The sequence below is a fragment of the Meleagris gallopavo genome, chromosome 2 (genome assembly GCF_000146605.3).
Source record: "Meleagris gallopavo isolate NT-WF06-2002-E0010 breed Aviagen turkey brand Nicholas breeding stock chromosome 2, Turkey_5.1, whole genome shotgun sequence".
Classification (NCBI taxonomy): Eukaryota; Metazoa; Chordata; class Aves; order Galliformes; family Phasianidae; genus Meleagris; species Meleagris gallopavo.
In genome coordinates this window covers 9,316,351-9,335,348 of record NC_015012.2, presented here as the reverse complement: position 1 = coordinate 9,335,348, position 18,998 = coordinate 9,316,351, and the positions used below count along the sequence as shown (strand labels likewise).

At 43.5% G+C, this 18,998-nt stretch overlaps 1 protein-coding gene and 1 long non-coding RNA gene across 2 annotated transcripts; one reads left to right on the top strand and one right to left on the bottom strand.

The window, feature by feature from the left end:
• The first annotated feature begins 5,153 nt into the window (after positions 1-5,153).
• On the top strand, positions 5,154-17,296 carry LOC109365835. The gene is made up of 4 exons (XR_004158740.1): positions 5,154-5,420; positions 9,439-9,678; positions 9,950-10,165; positions 16,595-17,296. It is a non-coding gene; the product is annotated as an uncharacterized LOC109365835 (long non-coding RNA).
• Positions 14,963-18,855, bottom strand: MORN2 (MORN repeat containing 2). Its single transcript, XM_010706529.3, has 3 exons — positions 18,412-18,855; positions 17,304-17,440; positions 14,963-15,162 (listed from the first exon to the last, which is right to left on the bottom strand). Exons 1-3 carry the CDS (start codon positions 18,442-18,444, stop codon positions 15,060-15,062), a joined length of 273 nt encoding a protein of 90 aa, XP_010704831.1. The 5' UTR covers positions 18,445-18,855; the 3' UTR covers positions 14,963-15,059.
• Between the last annotated feature and the right edge of the window lie 143 nt (positions 18,856-18,998).

Below are 18,998 nucleotides of genomic sequence, written 5' to 3'. Positions count from 1 at the left end.
CCCCCACTGCTGTGAGCAAGGCACTCATTCTGCCTGCACAAAGCCCACAGTGAGGTCGCGGCCCAAGGCGCTTCAATACCAGTGTTTTTTACCTTTACAACAGAAATTCGGCCTAACATCTGGTTATAAACTGAGTCCAAAACAGGAGCACTGATGGTAAGAGGACAGCCACCCCGGGGAACTCAGGCGCTTGAGTCCTGTAAATGGAGCAGAGATGGCTTCCGATACCTCAGGGCAATGGCATGCACCATCCTCCTCTGATCAAGACCAACAGCGTCTTTACAGAGGATGTCTGCCTGATATCCCCACTTATATCCCACTGATTACCCCACAGACCCCCATTCATTCCTAGAGCAGCCTGGGCAGGAGGAGCTGGACTGACAAGAGCTGGAACAAGGCAGGGGAGAAGAGGCTAGAGATGAGGGCAGAGAACATCTTCCCTCCTCAGGCAGTCATTCTTGACTCCCCAGGCCAGCTGGAGCTCAAGATCCCTTGGTTCAGCCTGTTTGCAGTGTATTATGGTGAACACCTTCATATGATGCAGGAATGTCACAGGAAGTGTCACCCTGTGAGCAGTGCTTGGATCTATGGCTGTGAGGGGAGATCACACTGCTTCTGCTGTGTGTTTACCAGCACCTAGTGGGGTCTGGCATCAGACATCATAATGTACGTGCCTGGAGAAGTGTGGGATCATAAAGTAATGCAGCTGTGCAAAATGTTAGTATTCCTGTTCCTGCTCACTGGTGCTTGCCAGTCCCTTACACATTAAGCTGATGTTGCCAAAGCAGAGTCTCTCTATAGCCTGCACTGAGGTTAGGCATTGTATGCTTTCTTTAGAATGAAAAGATGTGATTCATCAGATCCATTTTAGCGATCTGCTTCAGTACTCCAAGTTATGCTAACTAACAGTGGAGCACTCTGGAAGCTGGCTCTGGAGGTATCTATATATCTGGGCAGAATAAGATCAAAGTGAAATGCTTTTTTCCCAGAAGCCTGGCTGTATCCTGAGATGCTTGCAGAAAGGGGGTGATCTAGACAGAACTTCAGAGTCAAAAACTGCTAGGCATCAGCAGAGTCAGCCAAACAGAGACCTCTATGTAGAATTCTGTGTCCATGTGTACTGAAACAAAAGTTCAGGCAGCCAAAAGAGACTTGGACTAGTGACTGGACCAAATTATATCGTGCATTTCAGCAAATAGATCTAAGAGCAGACAGTCACTTTTTATTTTGCGGCTCACTGTTGTTGAGACTCTGCTTTTCTAGTCACTCTGCTAGCTTGGTTTCTTTGTATATCCTGCAGGACAGTGTTCTATGTGTCTGTCCTGCCTGGTACATGCTTTCTTGGCCCCATGCAGCTGGCTATGGCTATTTCAGATACAGTAATGCATCTTATGTTCACATTTCACTTTGTCGTTGGATGGATGAAAGCAGCAGCACATCAGCCACATCTTGCCAGAGCTTGCATGAAGTGCTGAAACCCTGGGAACTCCCTCTGCTGCCCACAGCGCTTGGAGCATAAAGAAGCACAAACAACCTTGCAGCATTGGATACAAGCTTCATCCAAACTTAAGTGGAGTGGCATAGGAGCAACACATTATTCTTGAACTCTTGCCAAGTGCATAATTGTGCTTGGGCACTGCATTTTAGTCTGAGCTCTTTTCTAATGGTAGGAACCCATCCTTTAAATCCCATGGGCTGTTACAACAAACGGAAGCCTGTGAAGCATCAGCTCGTGTTTATTCTGCAAGCACAATCGTCTAGATGAGAGACCATTAAGTGTTTTGTGAACCCTTGGAAAGTTAAGCTGATTCAGGGTTTCTAAAGGTTCTACAGTGCAATATATATAAAAACAAACAAACAGAAAAACCCAAATTTTATGCCTGGATGGAAACTTGGCAAGAGTTCAACTGTAATGTGTTACCTTGCTCACCTATTCGTAAGAATAAGTGAAGCTGAAGAGGAACACATTTTAGCAAGTTAATTTGAACTACCTAATGCTTAGAGGACAAATCAGTCTGCGTGGTCACAGTACATCCTTACAACCTGTCCAAGAACTGAGAAGGGTCTGTTCCAAAAAAAAGCACTCAGGCATCTAAATAATTTAGTATGAGAAAGAAACTTCAGCCCAAGCTTGCCCTTTGAGTCTGGCCCTTAAACCTGGCAAAGCAGTGCAGTGTGGGCTCCAGTGCTATGCATCTGTAGCAGGTTATCTTGTGGGGGCTACAACTCCCATTTTATCAGCCTACCTGAAGTTTTTCAGCTGTACGTGAAAAAACTGCAAGTAAAATCTCTAGCAAGATCCAATAATCGCGCTGTGCTCTGTGAGTGGCCCTGCATGTGGAAATAAAGGATTCTTTTCCTGTCTTTGCATGACTCAAGAGGACAGCGTGCAACAGTCCCTTATGACTATCATTTGACCTACAACCCAGTGGCAATATGAATTCTCTGTAGAAGTGCCCCTGGTTAGTGGAGCAAGCATTTACCAATGTGGAGGGAGGAAACTATGACCATGAGGAAGTAATGGGGCTGGGCAGGCTGAGAAGAGTGGGATCAGAGGATGAACAAGAACCATTTCTCAGCATGGTTTTGATTTTACTTTTTTAGAGTGGATCTATAGATCTATATTGTCTGCAGAATCTTTGCTGAGCCTCTAGTCCTGTCTCACCTGCTGTGCTAGCCCAAAAGTGCGGAATGAACAGATGCTGCATTCAGGAGCAGAAGCAGCAGCGGAACTGCAAAGACTTCCCATCCTCCCTTGGCAGGTGCCAGCAGTTTGACCTGTTTGCTAAAGAAGGTGACCAGCCCTGCTGCATGAAATCTTGCTCACACTTTGAGGCAGCCTGAGAAAGATCATCTTGATCAGATGAAAATGGTTTATGGATTGAATGACCTGGGATGCAAAACAGAGAAGAGCTTTGTAAAGCAGATGATAAATCTTGGTGAGCTGCGTTTACTGCCTTGGCTGCTACAGAGAGTGTCCACATGGAAGCAAGGACTTCCATGAGTAGCTGTGCTCACACATATCCCTCATTATCAGACAGGCTGTCCAGGACTGTTTCTCCAAAGAGTCCTTGGCAGCTGCTACAGCATTTTACACTAGCACTTCTCCTGTTCTTAGTGTCCTTGAGCTGAAGACTGTCAGCATTGCTAGTAAAGGCAGCACAACTACAGCCAATCATTAGGAAGGCTTGTAATGCCTCACAGTGTGAAGTTAACTGAGCTGTGCTGATTTACAGCCTGGCTCTAAGAGAATATTCACTATTTACATTTACATAGGTAAGGATGGTGGAAATAAACAGCAAGCAGTTGGGTAAGGACAGAAGGGAAGGGTATATCTAAAGGAGTCTGCAAGCTCCTGCACATTTCAGCTCATTTCAAGCTGTGCAGTCCTTTTTTGGTCACTGCAGTGTCCATAGGGCCCTTGCAGAAGCAGAAGGGGACAGCCAGCTATTAACTTTAATTTAAATGATTATTTAGGAAGCATACTTGACCTGCAATGCACAGGCTCTTCATACATGCTAGACTTACTGTGCCAGGCCTTTCAACAGCCCAGTCACAGCTCTGGCTTGGAGCCATCTGAATGCAAAAAAAAACAAGCACCAATTTGTTTATGGAAAGCAGTACCTTTTCTGTTATGGCAAGAGGCATCCCATAACTCTGCAACTGCTTGCCATGGTGCTCTTACAAGCAGTTATGGGTATTTAGTTTGTGACGATGGTGACAAGGCTAGTGGTAGACAGGGTTTCCAGTTCAGGGAAATGTTTATCTGTTAGATACAGTTCCAGATTGAACTGCATCAAGGTTTAAAGTGTTCAGAACTCCACTGTGTTTCCTGCAGACTGGAAATGCCTAGAAAACATCACTGTGGAAGCACTGAAACTGCATCTTACAGGAAGGATGCTCCCTGAGTCATGATACAGACAGTCTCATCACATCCACAATGGCTAATAGCAGCAAGAACGTCAACTTAAAGAGACTACAAAGCTCTGGAAGTCCTGATCACCTTGAGCCCACGTGGACTCAAACATGGTGTTTCCAAGCCTGGGGAGCCATGCAGCAAGACTTGATGTTCTGGTCTGCCCAGCTGACCTGGTCTAATAGGCAATAGCACCCCATGGTCCAAGGAGCCATGAGGTTGCTGCAATCACTCAGAGCCCCCCCAGAGATTTCCTTTCTGCTAGGGAAGACCCCCCTGACATCCCCTTCCTTGTGCAATCAATGCATCCTTGCTCCTGGGATGGTTCCATGAGTTTGGTGAAAGTTCATCAGAACTCAGCCATGAAATCTGCCTCCAGCTCAGTGAACAGACATTCTCTAATTCATGCTAATGATGCCAGTCAGTTAATTAGCTGAGCACACAAATCGCCTGTCTAGGCACAGTTAACCAGTTGTGAGCAGAGAAATTTTACTGAAGTGTCTCTTAAAATCAGGCCCAAGATATGATATGTGTGACATACATTCATGCAGTATGTGTATTTTAGATGCCATGTTCCTCATTAGTGCCTACATTTTTCCTTCCACTTAATTTAGCTTTAACTACTACTTATCCATTAGTAAATCTTTAAAATCTTATGAGTTATTTAGGGCATTTTGCTCATCTTTACCTGGGAAATCTGTGTTGCAGGGGTACTCACAGGCACACTTTCAGTCTCTCCTGTGGGAATAAAGAACTTCAGTCAATTAAAATGACTTATTATAGTTGCTATAAATAACTGGAACAGAGATGTTGAAAGTCCCTCTTGAGGTATAAATCAGTTTTAAAGGACTCAAGTCTCACTGTAGGAGGTGTGAACACTGTATAGTTTGTAAAATAAACTGCAGTTGTAAAATGGGAACGGCTCAACTAAACCAGATGTTAAATTCACCTCATTTGCTGCCCTCTTTCAGTCCAGAGCTGGTCCATGTGAAGGGGTGAGAGTTGAGTTATATTTTGTCACAACACATTCTGAGCAGTAGTGGTGTCTTTTCTAATACCAGACAAATATATATAAATATATCTTTACCATTAGTTTCAAATTCCTGCTTTCTTGTGGCATTGTGATTTCCAGCTGATTTTGTTTAATGGAATGAGGCTTAACATTTCTGAAAGAGACTTAGCTCATGAAGGAGTTGTATCTGTTTCACAAAAGTATTTGGGCACCCCAGAGACACAACCTCTAGGCATTTGTTGGTTTTTATTGAAAAAGTATATGTTTATTATTTCCTTTTCTAACATTGTCTTTTCTGTGCATAAGCCCTTCAGTTATCCACCAGAAGTTACTGCTGGTTGTGATGCCATGACACTTGGAGGGAATTGCAGTCTGTTTGCCATCAATTCAAATTTTATTCCCTATGTCAGGCTGGCCTCCACCTCCCAGAAAACACCGTCCCACCCAGTTCCTCGTCTGCATTGCCTCCTGTTGACAACATAAATTCCCAGGGTGAGTTTTCTCTTGCCTCCTAGAATTTGCTTAATCTCCCTCTGCTGTCAGTCACCAGTATGGCCAGTGACCCCATACCCAGTTCTGGGGGCAGCCAGGATCCCTCTTCCTGTGCTGGCTGCAGGTGCTCAGTCATTTATCTACCTGTGCCTTCAGGACCAGAGAAATTTGATCTTGCAGAGGCTTGAAATGTATGTGGGGAGGGCTCTAAACAGTTAGGAAGTACATTAAATACTAAAGCTGAAGCCTAGAAGTCAGAGCTGTACAAGGCACAGTTATGTTCTGATTACTTTGCCCCTGAGGGGGAATATCGGCTACTGCCAAGGGCACCTACACATTGGCCCTGTTCTGGTCTCTAGGATTTGTCCTGATTCAAAGGAATGTAAGCAAATTCCCCAGTGAATCACAGAAGTGGGAGGCAGAGGACGAGAGGCCACGTGTCCCTTTCTACCCATGTGCCACTTACTCCCTGTGTCTCACAGCTGTGGGTTTCTGTTGTAGGGTCAGATACTGACCCTGCAGGGAATATCCTCCAAGGTTTCCTCTGCGGAAAACAGGACAGCAGACTGACTGGGAAAAGTAGCCATCACCAAAACTGCCAGCAATCTGGGGTCAGAAATCACCAGCCAGCCCTCACCAGGTGCCAAGGTTCATCTTCTAAACGACAGGTTGTTTTTATTGTATAGTCTGGTTCTTCAGGGTCTGTTTTCTGGGCTTTTTTTAATTCAACCCTATGCACTAGAAATCAGTTTTGTGGCCTGATGAATGATGAAACTTTCTTTGGATTTCTCAAGTTGAATCCTGAAATCCCAGGCAGTGTGTCTGCTCTGGTGTAAGTGGTAATGCTTACTGTGGAGGGGAGTAATGACTGATCAGAATAGAGCAAGAGGATATATGTATTGATTAACAGCACAGTACGAATCAGGGACAGAGAGGACAGGGAAATGTTGTTTTTTCAAAGTATTGGATATATTGGATGCTGAGCTTTGTGAAGAATTGGAGGTGACAAGTAGAAGTGTGGCACAATGAGGAAGGGCCATGGTCACTCACTTCTCTCATTTTGTTTGGGCCTTTTTCAAGCTAATATATAACACAGAAGGCTTGAGCCAGCCCTGCAGAAGTCTCTAGTGATCTTTCATTTGGGTTTGGAGATGGATCAGTCTGTGTCCTCAGGCACACTCAAAGTGGGGAAGCGCTACTGGAAAAGGCCATAAGAATGGAGAGGATTTCTGTCTCTGTGCTTTTACCTCCCACCTTTGCCATGGATGTGAGCAGAAGTACTCTCTGAAAGTTGCATGTAGCCACACATACCCAGGTCATCTTTGCAAAGTTGTTGCCAGGAGCTGGAACAGTGTGTTGCTCCCTTGCACTATGGGAAGCAAAGGGCTTCATGGTTATCTCCCAGTTTCTGCAGTATCTGCCGCCCATGGGGGCATACCAATTAATTGGAAAAAATCCTTGAGATAATTTCCTTTTCAGACTATACTGTAGCGTAGGGGCCTAGGTACATAGACCTAATTTAGTCAAATTAGAATAACAATAATAGAGGAATTAACTCTTCCATTACCTATGCCATGGCAACACCAACATCTTTTAGAGGAAAGAGAGATAGTTCAGGCTCACTCTCTTGAGCTGACAGTTACGGGCACTCCTGAAGGCTGCCCCTTCTGCTCTTCATCGTATGAATTCCTCAGCATATGAACACAATCACTTCTCAGGTGGCAAGGCAGAGCACAGTCCTACAAGCGGTTTGGGGTGAAAAGCAAGTACCACCAGGCCCACATTCCTCTGCAAGAAGAACATCTTAAGCCAATAACCGCACTTTCCAGAAATGCTGCTGACAGTAGCAGGTCTGGTTGTGTACAGGCAGTGTGGCATAGTTACATCTTGGTGCTTGTGAAGCCAGGACTGGCAGAGAAATCTTTCTTGTGGCACTCACATGAACAAAAACCCCATGCAACAAAGCATGTGGGGGAGAAAAGCAGATCCTCACTGCAGTGAGATGTAGCTTTCAACAGCTGGAGGTCTCTGTTCATCCCAAGGTAAGAGAGAGCAATGACTTCCAATCTGGCACTTTACCTAAGCCATGGGATTATTTTTCAGAGGGGAAGAGGGAGGTGTTTTTAAAATAAGATGGAGAAACTTCAAGCCCCAAATATTTCTGTGAAACTAAGAGAAGGGAGAGTTTACTCGCAGTTGCTGAGAGGTGCTCTCATGGGGATAGTCATACAAAGGCAGCTTTCTTCCTATCTTTCTTTCATACTATCAAGAAGTGAAATTAGAGGATGCTTTACCTTCTTGTTTGTTTGTGTCCATGGCTGCTCTAAGGTGTGCGTCCTCGCAGGGACTCCTGTCCTCACACTGGAGGGTTCTGGCTGGTCACTGGGAACATCCCATGGCTTAGAGCTGCCCACATGTGAGCCCTGCGATGGGTCAGCTGGTGTGAACCCTGAGTGCAGAAAGATGTAAAAAGGGTTTATTGAGCGGAGATGCTCAAAGTTCAGAAAACAAGGCAAGAAAAAGAGACGTGAGATGGAATGAAGCATCCCGAAGGTTTGTTTGGGTTCACAGAGCCTTCACAAGCTGATTGGGCTGCTGGTACAAATGTTTCCCTCCGCCCAAGGCCATTTGTGCTTATGTTGATGGGTGACTGAGGTGCTATATAATCCCAGAGAAACTATTTGCTGATCAAGAGGCTTCCTGTTTGAACACAGAAGCAAAATGAGATGTATTTTGAAAAGTGAAATGCACAGAAACTCTCCCATGGGTGCTGTAGATCAAAGAACCAGCTTTTTGCTATGCAACTGATCGCTCGGAACGTTCCCCTGACTCGTGTTTGTCCTTTCATTGTGTCCATGAGAAGAGCCTGTCTCCTCTGTAACCCCTTGGGGTAGTTGCTGGTGAGAGTAGAACCCTTCATCCGTCCCTTCCCAAGCTGAACAATCCCAACTCCACCAGCCTCCCCTTTGCTCTGGCCCTCTTTAGCACAGAAAAAAAATGATTTATGTCTCCAATAGGTACTCTGACAAACAGCAAGAACGTTATTTGCTTCTGAAACACACAAATATGCTGTTGTTTTTAAAGTAACTACCCCTTCCTTTAGTAGTTTCGAGAAGAAGGCACAAAATTTTGGATCTCTGAGTGAAACAGACTTAACTTCATTTTTTGTAGCAGTTTATTTAATAGCAGAATTGTCATTAAACTTTTTGCCAGTTTAGAGTCAATACTGTAGCAAATTCCTGAGTGTTTTGTTTTGGGGTCAGTGAATTGACACCAGCTGCTTTAGCACCAAGAACTGGTTTCAGAATTCAGATATTTTTTTGCAGTGATGAGGGAAAAGAAGCAAATTGGAAAGGCAAAACAGATATGAGGAAACTAAAATCTTCTCTGTGCTCTGTGATAAACATTTTCAGTGAAAACAGCCTTTTCCAGAAATCCTTTTTTTTTCCTTTTTAAGAAAACTACATATTTTTAATGGTTTTACTTTTAAGTTATTAGTATTTTACTGTAGCAGTTATAGCAATATGTAATAGTATATACTAGTTAACTCTTAATAATTAACAGTAATCAATTAGTATGGAATTAATTATATTGATGTGCTATCTTAACTGGAAACAGCTGTTTCAACCCTCAGCTGCTGGGCAGCATTATACAGCTGCTTACTGAGTGAGTGTCATGGGTGTGTACCTTTGTGGAGGGGAAAGAAAACATTTCTGTATGCTGAGGAAGGATGGAGAAGTCTGAAACTGAGGGAAAGTATCACTACACAGTGAAATTCTTATGTTTTGTTTTTTTTTTTTCTCCAAGAAAGTGTATCCAAAAAGTTCCAAACAGACAAAAAGGAGAAAATGTAACCCATACTGCTGCACAGTTTCAAACAGGGAAGTTAGGGAACTGTAATGCGTGGGAAAAGTACAAATAAACAGGTTGCAGTGTTTGGCACCCAAGGTGAGGAAAAACCAGAATTAAACTATCAATCTGTTCTACCATATTCTGTCTGCTTCTTCTCTTAGACCAGCTCCTCCAAGTCACCTGAGACCTCAGAACGTGTCCCTGTCTAGGTCACACTTCTGTAGCCCCCCCTATCCCAGCACAACAGCAGGAGCTGTGCAGTCATCCTCACAGCAGTGATTTGGAGTGAAGGATGTGATATGAAGAACATCTATGGTGACACAAGGAAACTTGCAGTTGTCATTAGGGACAGTGCACTTAATGAGGAGTAACTCACGGGAGGCATCCCCCATCTGATATGCTACAGGTAATGTCTCTTGGGCCCAGTAAAAAGAATGAGGTTTGTCTGATATGGAGAAAAATAACCTCCCTGGAGTTTTAACTAGGGAGAAGTAATTCTTGTAGATGAACAGCTTTTATGAGAGCCTGTCGTTGCCCTGTTACCTATCCTGTGATTTCATGCATTTTCAACTCAGACGCACATAAGACTGGAAGGGGAACTCTTGCCATTGCATGTTATCTTCTGGGTTGTAAAAATACCATGGATTCCTGTTATTTACAGAAATTTTTCATTACAGGGGGAACTGAAAACAGTTTCCATGCAGGGAGAACCATGCAGAGCTGACTGAGGAGCATCCACATCACACTCATGCAGACAAGGGCAGTGCTTGAGCACGATCTCTGTTCTCTGCAGAGCACAGGAGTGAAGCTTTGAAACTGGGACCTCAGGGATGCCACCATGCCCTCCTGCTCCAGGCACCACCAGGAGCTCTGCTATATGACCACACTGCAAAGTAGGTTGACCTTGGTTAAACTGGTTAAATTTTTTCTGGGTCCAGAAAAAATCTTCCTCGTTTTACTAGAATGGCTGTCTTTCACACGTCCTCTAGCTGCAGCCTGCAATTTCCTGAGTCACTCCTTGGTTCTTTGTTACATTAAATAATTGCCTTATGTTGGCTGCTTTCCAGCATTTAAGGACTCACTGCTGGACTCCATGAATGTATAACATTGCCTGTCTGTCCCTGTTTCTTTTGAATTCCTGGAGGAAAAGTAGTCAGTCCTTTCTCAGCACTAAAACAAACAAGACCTCACTGTGGTTTGATGCAAGTGCTTGTCCTCTGCCCCTTCTGACTGCCGGATGGGGAAGCTGTTAACCCTGTCCCCACTGGGACAAGGAATTTGATCAGCCTGAGCTGGCTGAGCAATGTCTCATTTGTTCCTTAAGGATGCCAGAAAGTGTTGGAAAATAGAACCATGGTTTGCCCCTGAGGCCTTGAGTGTGAGCTGCTTGTTCAAATCTTCACTATGATGATCTTAAGCTCACACAGATCGAGGTGAGGAGTACCTCCTTCCTGGTCCAGCTTCCTGTTCAAATCAAGGCTAATGTGAAGCTACATTGGGTGCTTAGGGCTGTGTCCAGGTGAAGTTTGAGTAGCTCTCATACTGGAGGCCTTGCAGCCTCTCTGGTCCTCCAGTAGTACCCTAGGGAAGAATTTTTTTCCTTATGCCCAACTGGAACTTTTCCATTTTCTGCAGCTCATTTCACTTGTCTTATGTCCTTTCACTGTTCACATCTGGGAAGAGTCTGGACCTTAGCTCTGTTATAACCCCCTTAAGGCAGCTAAAAGCAGCAAGAGGATCCCCTTTCTTCACTTTCTTTTCTCAATACCAAGCAAGCCCCACTCCTTTATTCTTTTCCCATGTGCACATACATAAATGTATATGCACATTAGCAGTGAGCACAAGCCCTGCACATCCTCCATGGGGCTATTTTGTAAACCACTGTCAGACCTTTACCTACAGCAAATCCATGGTCTGCCTGGCATGCTAGCCCACCACAGAGCACTTTCCTCATCAATAAGTAGCTAGGAGATGTTAGTGTTCCTTTGGATAGGCTTAACAAGCAAATACAAAGCTGTTAGAAGTCTGCCTGCAACCTAAGCCCACCTCTCCCCACTTTAGGCATAAGAAAATACAAGGATGCTCATTTCTTCAGAGCTGAGCATTAAAACTCATTTTCCCTGCTGTTCATCAAGACCAGAGAATAGAATCTTTATGGTTGGAAAAGACTTCTAAAAACATCACATCCAACCATCCACCTACCACCAATGTTGCCCACTAAACCATGTCCCTCAGTGCCACATCTCCACATTTCTCAAACTCCGCCAGATGACTCCATCACCTCCCAGGGCAGCCTGCTCCAGTGCCCAACCACTCTTTCAGAGAAGAATTTTTTCCCAGTATACAGCCTGAACCTCCCCTGAATAGTTGCAGTGTTAAATCCACCAGATTGCTCTACTGAGCAGAAGGAAGTATACTCCCCTATGATCCTATCTTTCACCAGCACCAAAATCTGCTAAGTCCAAGAACCAAAGCTGAATGCCACCTCTCCATCAGTGATCACCATGGTAATGTCCACCACTGTCTAGCAAAGAATGATCCCCTGGAATCTTTCAGGAGCAGAAGAGCAGGCAATCCATGAAAGTTAACAGAGCTTTGAGTGAGAACCTGCTTCCCATGAGACCCCCCAAGGGAGAAGGAGGACCAGGAGGACCCATTAATCACCTTGTGTAGTTATGCCCTAGGCACAGGGTCAAAGACAGGAGGGAGCTGTCACTAAGACATAGAAAGGATGAGAGCCCTCCCTGTGTGCATGGGCAATGGAGAGGAAGCAGGTTTCATTAGGCTGTGCAGGCTGTTTGTGACTTTGTTCCCCCTTTACTGGCTTCCCCCAATGTAGAATGACACACCTTGGAGAAATAATCAACTGTACATAGGATCACTTGTTAAACAGACCAAATGACCCAAGCATCAGCATGAGAATAGTCAGGTAAATTAACAGCTTTGCCTTGATGGACATCAGTTAGTTATTTGATTTTCTCTCCCACCTTGTTCATGGGATCATGAATTGAGGAACAACGCAAGGGAATCCATACACACTTTGTCTGTGTCTGTAGATGTTGCTCAACACATGCAATTCTCCAAAAAAAAAAAAATGCTTGGGATCTTCCTGGGGTCTGTCTCACAATCCTGCTGGCTGAGATTGCTGTGTGTTTTAAATATCCCACTTTGAGAACAACCCCAGTCCTCCTTAGAGGAGCAAAAAAATCATTAATCTACTCTTATCAGTATCATGCTTTATTTCCAGCTAATTCTAACACAGTTGTCATTCAAATACTTCAAGCTAGCAAGAGACCCCAATTTAGCTCTTAAACAGTAAAAGCAAAAAAGGTCTTTTTAACCTCTCTTTCTGTAGCCCTTAGTATAAATTCAGCCTCACAAAATTCTCTGGCATGCTAAAGCTGGATCTCCATTCACAGTCCTAGAAGAAATCAGCTGGAAATAACTGGGCATTGAAGATAGAAAATATTTTCTATGCCATTTTACGTGCATTTTAAATACCTACAGCTCATTCTTTATCCAGCAATGTGAAAAATGGCATTACTAATCCCACACTTCATCCCATGCCGCATACATTTTAAACTTACCTCAGGCAAGTTGAAGAGCCTTCAGCACTGGTGGTTGCCAGAGTTGGGAATTACGCTGTGAGAAAGGAGAGCAATGGTGGCTTGATGTTTCCCAGGATGGGACTGTCACATGCTAATCACTGATTTGAAATGCAGGCATAACAAATGCCTTCTAATTATATAATCTTCAGGTCACATCCTTGCATCCCCATGCAAAAATCAGGACTGTGCACTTGGAAGGAGAAAATACTGACTTTTTTCTTGCTTAATTAGAACTGCTGCAAAGGGAGAGTGAGAAGCCTTGTGCAGTGACTGGCAGAGAGGGCTGTGTAGTATGAGCTGGGTACTGGTGTGGTCTGTGCTACCTAGATGAGCTCAGGGACTGGTAAGTACCTCCCATGGCACCCAAGGAAGGCAGCCAACACAGAGTACCAGCTCCTCCCTGCTTCCCCTGACACCCTTACGCCCCTACCCTCCCCTGCATGGCCTCATTAGGGATGCTAGGGCCAAAACAGCGTCTTGTTTGAGCATTTTCTCATTCTGGGCTGAAAGCAAAATAGCCAGGGCAGGGGAGCAGGAACCACCAGTATTTGTGTATCTTCTGCTTCTTGTTAGATCATGACAAGTTTCCTTTGAGGAAAAAAAAAAAAAAAAAGGAAGGCAGGAGCACAGTGTTTGAGGGATGTTTGAGGGAGGAGGGGTAGGGGGAGGCAGCAGCCCTCCATGTCAGTATTTAGTCACTAAGGACCTGTAGGGCTTTTTGCACCAAATGGCATGGAGAAAACATTAAGAAAACACGGGGAAAAAGCAGGTGATGCATGGCCAGAGGTGTCAAGAAATGACTTGATCTAGTCCAGTGGGTTACTCCAAAGCAGAGGCATAAAAGAGGGGAAAGAGTAGAAAAAGGAAGAATAAATTCTCACCGAAAGACAAGTATCAGCTTACAAGATATCCTTCAGGCAGAAAATGAAACAGCAGTACCTAAGTCGGTATAATTACCATGCAGCACTGATAAAAGCAGGTGATAAATGGAGCTAAGGAGCTGAAGAAGCTGAGGAGCTGAAAGGACAAGCTCACAGGTTCATGGAAGCTCTCTGGAAGATGTCACTGCCTCTGAAGTTGAGGGCTTAATACAAGGACACTGTATTTCTTTTGGGGACCTTGTTATTTCGGGAGCAAAACAACACAACAAAATTGAGCACAGGAAAATGGCAATTCTGAAGAATACTTGTAAGTGTAACCCACGGGGTTAAATTGTCAGAATGAGCAATGAGCAGTTATGTTTCTGTGTGCTGATAATGTGCTGGCTTTTCAATTTTGCTAAGAAACTAAAAGCCAAAGATTTTTCCAAATCATACCAAAATGAGCTGAGTATTTGAAGGCATATGTGAAGGAATACCTTTTGTTCATTGTGTCTGAGAATGGAGGCAATGTCAGATATTTACTCCACTAAACTTCTGGCAAACAAGGACTAAATGCATATTTTTTCATGGCAATGCTGATGTGTCTTTTTTTTTTAACTTAGAAAGCAATTTTTCTGCTTATCAAAGTATTTAGATTTGTAGTGCAAAGCGACCTTTGAAGTACAAACCCAAACAAAAATAGAAGTATATTTATTTTATTGCATTAGACCTTCTGCTAGGAACAGCAACAGCGGTAGCAGTCAGCCTCCTATGAGCTCACTTGCCCACTTCCCCCCCAGAGAAAAAAAACCTTGGCACATATTTTTGAGCAGTGTACTGCTGGAGCCTGGGTTGTGCGGATCGTCCTGGGAGGAGTAACTGCCATGCTGCAGCTGCACTTGCTCTCTGTCCTGATCCCGCTGCGCAGTGCCAGGCTTAGTGCAAATGCAAGCACTGTATTTCCAAAGGCTTCTGTGGGTTGGCGGGTTTGTTTTCCAGGGAAAAATTAGAGAAGTTGAACATAAATTAGGATTAGTTTGCTGATATATGTTTTTTTGCAACCCAGCAAGAAGGAAATTCCTAGGTTGAGTTAAAAAAAATTTAAAAAAAATTCCAGTCATTAACTGCTCTGCTTCTAAATCTAACCTATTCAACCCCATTCCTCTGTTTACATCATCTGATCAATTTACAATGAAAAAGTAACTATTTTATTTACCAGTGATCTAAGGCATTATTTTTAATGAATACATGAAGAAATCAATGACAGCTGTTGAACTTAGGTGAGATCAAAAGGGGTTGCTTTTGACAGTGTCAAATAGCTACATTTTCAGCTTATGCTTCAGTCCTGCTGCTCTTGTGCCATTGAATGTGCCAGTCCACACCACTCCATTTTCATCTACGAAGTCTCCTTCACCTTCCATCCTGTAACAACATAAATCCAGCCTGTTAATAAAGCATGCGGTCAGATTGTGGCAGCACAGTGATCTGTGCATAAGCTGGATAAGCAAACTGCCAGGAATCAGAACACCCATAGTCTAGCCCAAATACCTGCCTTCACTTTCTCCTACATGTAAAAGTTTTGATTTACAAGACAGGAAAACTTATGAAGCACATAGATAGCACAGGTGAACTTTGTTACAGCCAAGTAACGTACTCCTTTGCAAAAGTGTACTTACACCAACATCTTGCCAGCATGTAGCCTGTACTGGAAAAAAAAAGTAGTTGTCCCAATCTTGATTTGAAATTGTCAGGGTTTGAGTCCTATCACATTTATCTTGACTTTCAGCAGGGTATCCTAGAGATATGTGTAGTGTATGCAGCCAGCTGTGGTGTGACCCTATTGCCGTAAAAAATAATTTTCTCCTAACCTTTCCCTGTCCTGTGTATTTTTATGACAAAATGCAAGGATTTACAGCCTCCAGTGGGAAGAAAAGTAACTGCCACGTTAACTGAGTTCTTGTAAATCATTTATTTCTGCTGATCTTTGAAAGCTGTGACCAAGCTCATCATTAAACCTGAGAACTGCTGTAAAGAGGAAATGTCTGTATATCAACATGACTTGCAAATGAGGGGAAATAACTTCTAAAACCAATTACTGGGGATTTGTTCCCCTTGAAAATGAAGTCACTCAGCAGTCACAGTGAGTTCCGTGGTGCTGCCTATCTGTGTTCTCTCACGAAAGCTACAGTGATCTGGTGAACTAACGCCTAGCTTGTGTGAGTAGGTGGAAACTAGCAATGCTGAAGCTTGGCAAAAGAGCCTGCTTTGAGGCTGCCAGGGAGCACCGTGTGCTAATGATCAGAAACCAGTGTCAAGAAAGGAAAAGCAGGGTGCATCAGCAGCAGTGTTTAATTAAATTAAATCACAGGTTTGAAGCAGTACTATTAGTTTTTCTGCCAGCAACAAGCACTGTGCCAGCCCTTTTGCACTGGGCTGCATTTTCCCATGAGGCATCACCCTAAGATTTTTGAAAGAAACCACCTGTAAAGCCACGTGTGTGATCTGGTGCTGAATGCCCTCACTATTGTGGTGGCTATTCGGTTTTAGACTTCACATAGAAGTCACATCTGACATTTAGTATGACCACAAAGGACAGCAACTCTGTGGTAAATGTTAACATGCCAGGTAGTAGTGTAAAATGTCTTTAACTTTCCACCAAAAACTTGAGTTTAATATACAGGTTCCCATTTTGTATTCAGGTATGTTCTGCAAATGCTTACTTCATTTAGTGTCTAATTATTTAAAAATTAGCCCTGATTCTGTACTACTGTGGCTGTACTGTGTCAGCAAGGCAAGGCAGGGCTGCTTTCAGATGAAATACATATTATGCATATATATTTCTGATTTATTTCAGATACTCAACTGAGGAGATATTTAAAGAAAAATCTGAATCAAATCTAGCAAAATTGACAGAGAGGTCATTCATGGAGAATAAACGTGAACATTCTCATGTGAGTTTCTGCAGTTATTTTTCTCATTAAATCTGTTTTGTGGGTTATAAAGTGGGTATAAATTTCTTGTTTTAGGAAAAGATGTGGTATCTTTGCAATTCAAAACACCCTTATTCAAATTAGCTCAGTTGATGTTTAATAGGAGTGGCACTAAAATACTTCATTCTGACTGACAGAAATAAAGCTCTGCCTTTTTTTTATCTCTATGGAATTTATACTTCACCTCCAAAATAAGTAAGAAAAAACTTCACAAACTATCAGTGCAAAACTGTGCTGTATTTTTGCATGTGTCTGTAGGCAGACAGCTTGAAAAAATTCTGAAAGGGGCCTGAAATATTCTATTCCTCTGAACTTTGCCTGAGCTCGGAGACCTGTTAACACAAAACCAGATGGGTCTCTGTAATAACCATCCTGAAAACTGTTGACTGGGATCAAATCTCCGGCTTTTGACTGCTCTAGTGAGATGGATATAGCTGGGATCTGCAATCTCAGGTAGCCAGTGCAAGCTTCAGTGGTAGCAAGGGAAACATACTCCCATGCTGGGTGAATTTCATGTTGACTTCGTACCTTATGAAATCAAAACTCACAGAAAAACTTCCGCATCAAACATACTTGTTTTCATTGAATGGTCCAATGTACTTTGCTCCATTTGGAAATGTGTAGGTTCCTGCCCCGTGATACATGTTGTCTTTGAACTCGCCTTCATAAACAGCCCCAGAAGGATGTTCTAGCCTTCCAGTACCATTCATCTGCATTTAGTGAGAGATGATGGATAAAGGGTGAATGTTTATTCTTATGGTATTATTTCCTTTTATGACAGTATTCTTTCAGATTGCTACTTGTGAGCGTTCTATCCCATTCAGGTAAGTGGAGAGGACTGTTTTCTTAAGATTTAGACAGGTTTCTACCTCTACAAGCACTTTAAATAACAGCTTAGAGTTTCTGGCCAGCCACAGCATCCATTAAAATCTTTCCTCTGATGATAGTCTCACAGGACCTTTATAATCTGTGCAGCAGGGAATTGCTGTCCCCAGCCTACAAATAACTCATCTACTCTGACAGCCTGAGGGGTTAATTATGTTTTCTGGAATTTCTTTCTGATCAAGGCAGAGCAAATCTTTCATTTGTTCAGCCTCAGCCACTAAGCCAAGCATTTTTGTAATGTATGTTCTTGTATAAGGGTGAGAAAAGGATAGACTAGATCTAATAAAGACGCTATTTTTTAATTTCTGTCTCTTATTTATTTCAGAGATGTCTCCATTATCAACAAAATAAGAAGTTTTTATGTACCTAATAATTCATCTGGGGAATTCAATAACCAAGGACAGCCAAAAACAGTGGTATATCTATTGATGATCAGAGCTCTCCTGTTTGGTCAAGGGAGGTGTGTATAGGGTGCACACACACACACAGGTAGGCTGTGTGCAGCCCACTGTGCACACACAGCCCATCAGCAGTGCACCACTCCCTTGGTGTTTCAGCAGGGTCAACAGTGACTGGTGTATCTGCGAGAGCCTCTGGAGGCAGCAAGGTGTCCAAATACTCTACGAGCCTGAAGTGTTCAGGCTGGGCTTTGCCAAGATTCCCCAGTGGATGAAGAGCCTAGTGTTGATCTGGTCCTTCTCAGGTAATGGCTTTCCTTTCCATGCATCTAAGAGTAGGTGTACTGAGACATTCCAAGCCCAGACAAAGTTTGAAATGAAGGAATACTTAAAATTACCTTGTCATTTAACCAGCTACCAATGTATATCATTCCGTTGGCACTGGTATGAACTCCAAGCCCATTCCTCTGTAACAAACCCTCAGGTGTCTTTTTGCATTCCCCTTCTAGGAAAAGAAACTGGTATTTTCAGTTAAAACATCACTGAGTCAACAACCACAAAAAAAAAAGCAACTATGAGCTCCTGAAGGGTACATCTTGCATCTGCAGGTGGGCTGCCCCAACTGGGCAGGTGGGGTGAGCAAGGCCAGCCGGAGCAGCTCAGGGCTGTTCCTTGCCACCACGGAGCCCCAGTGCTGGGGGCACAGGGCAGAGCAACCCCTGGGGACCATCGCGGGAGTGGCACCTTTTTTTTTTTACGACCTGGAGGAGGTCGCCCTGAAGGGTTATGGGTGCTCCTGCCTCAGTGCGCAGAGGTCAGGGGAGGCAGGTTCAGCTGACATCCCCAAAGTGCATCTCTTCTCTTCTCATCCCACGCAAAATGAAAAAAAAAAAAAAATACGTAATAACTTACGTATAAATGTATGCTAATACGAAGTTATTACGTGCAAAATGAGGGGAAATAACTTCTAAAACCAATTACTGGG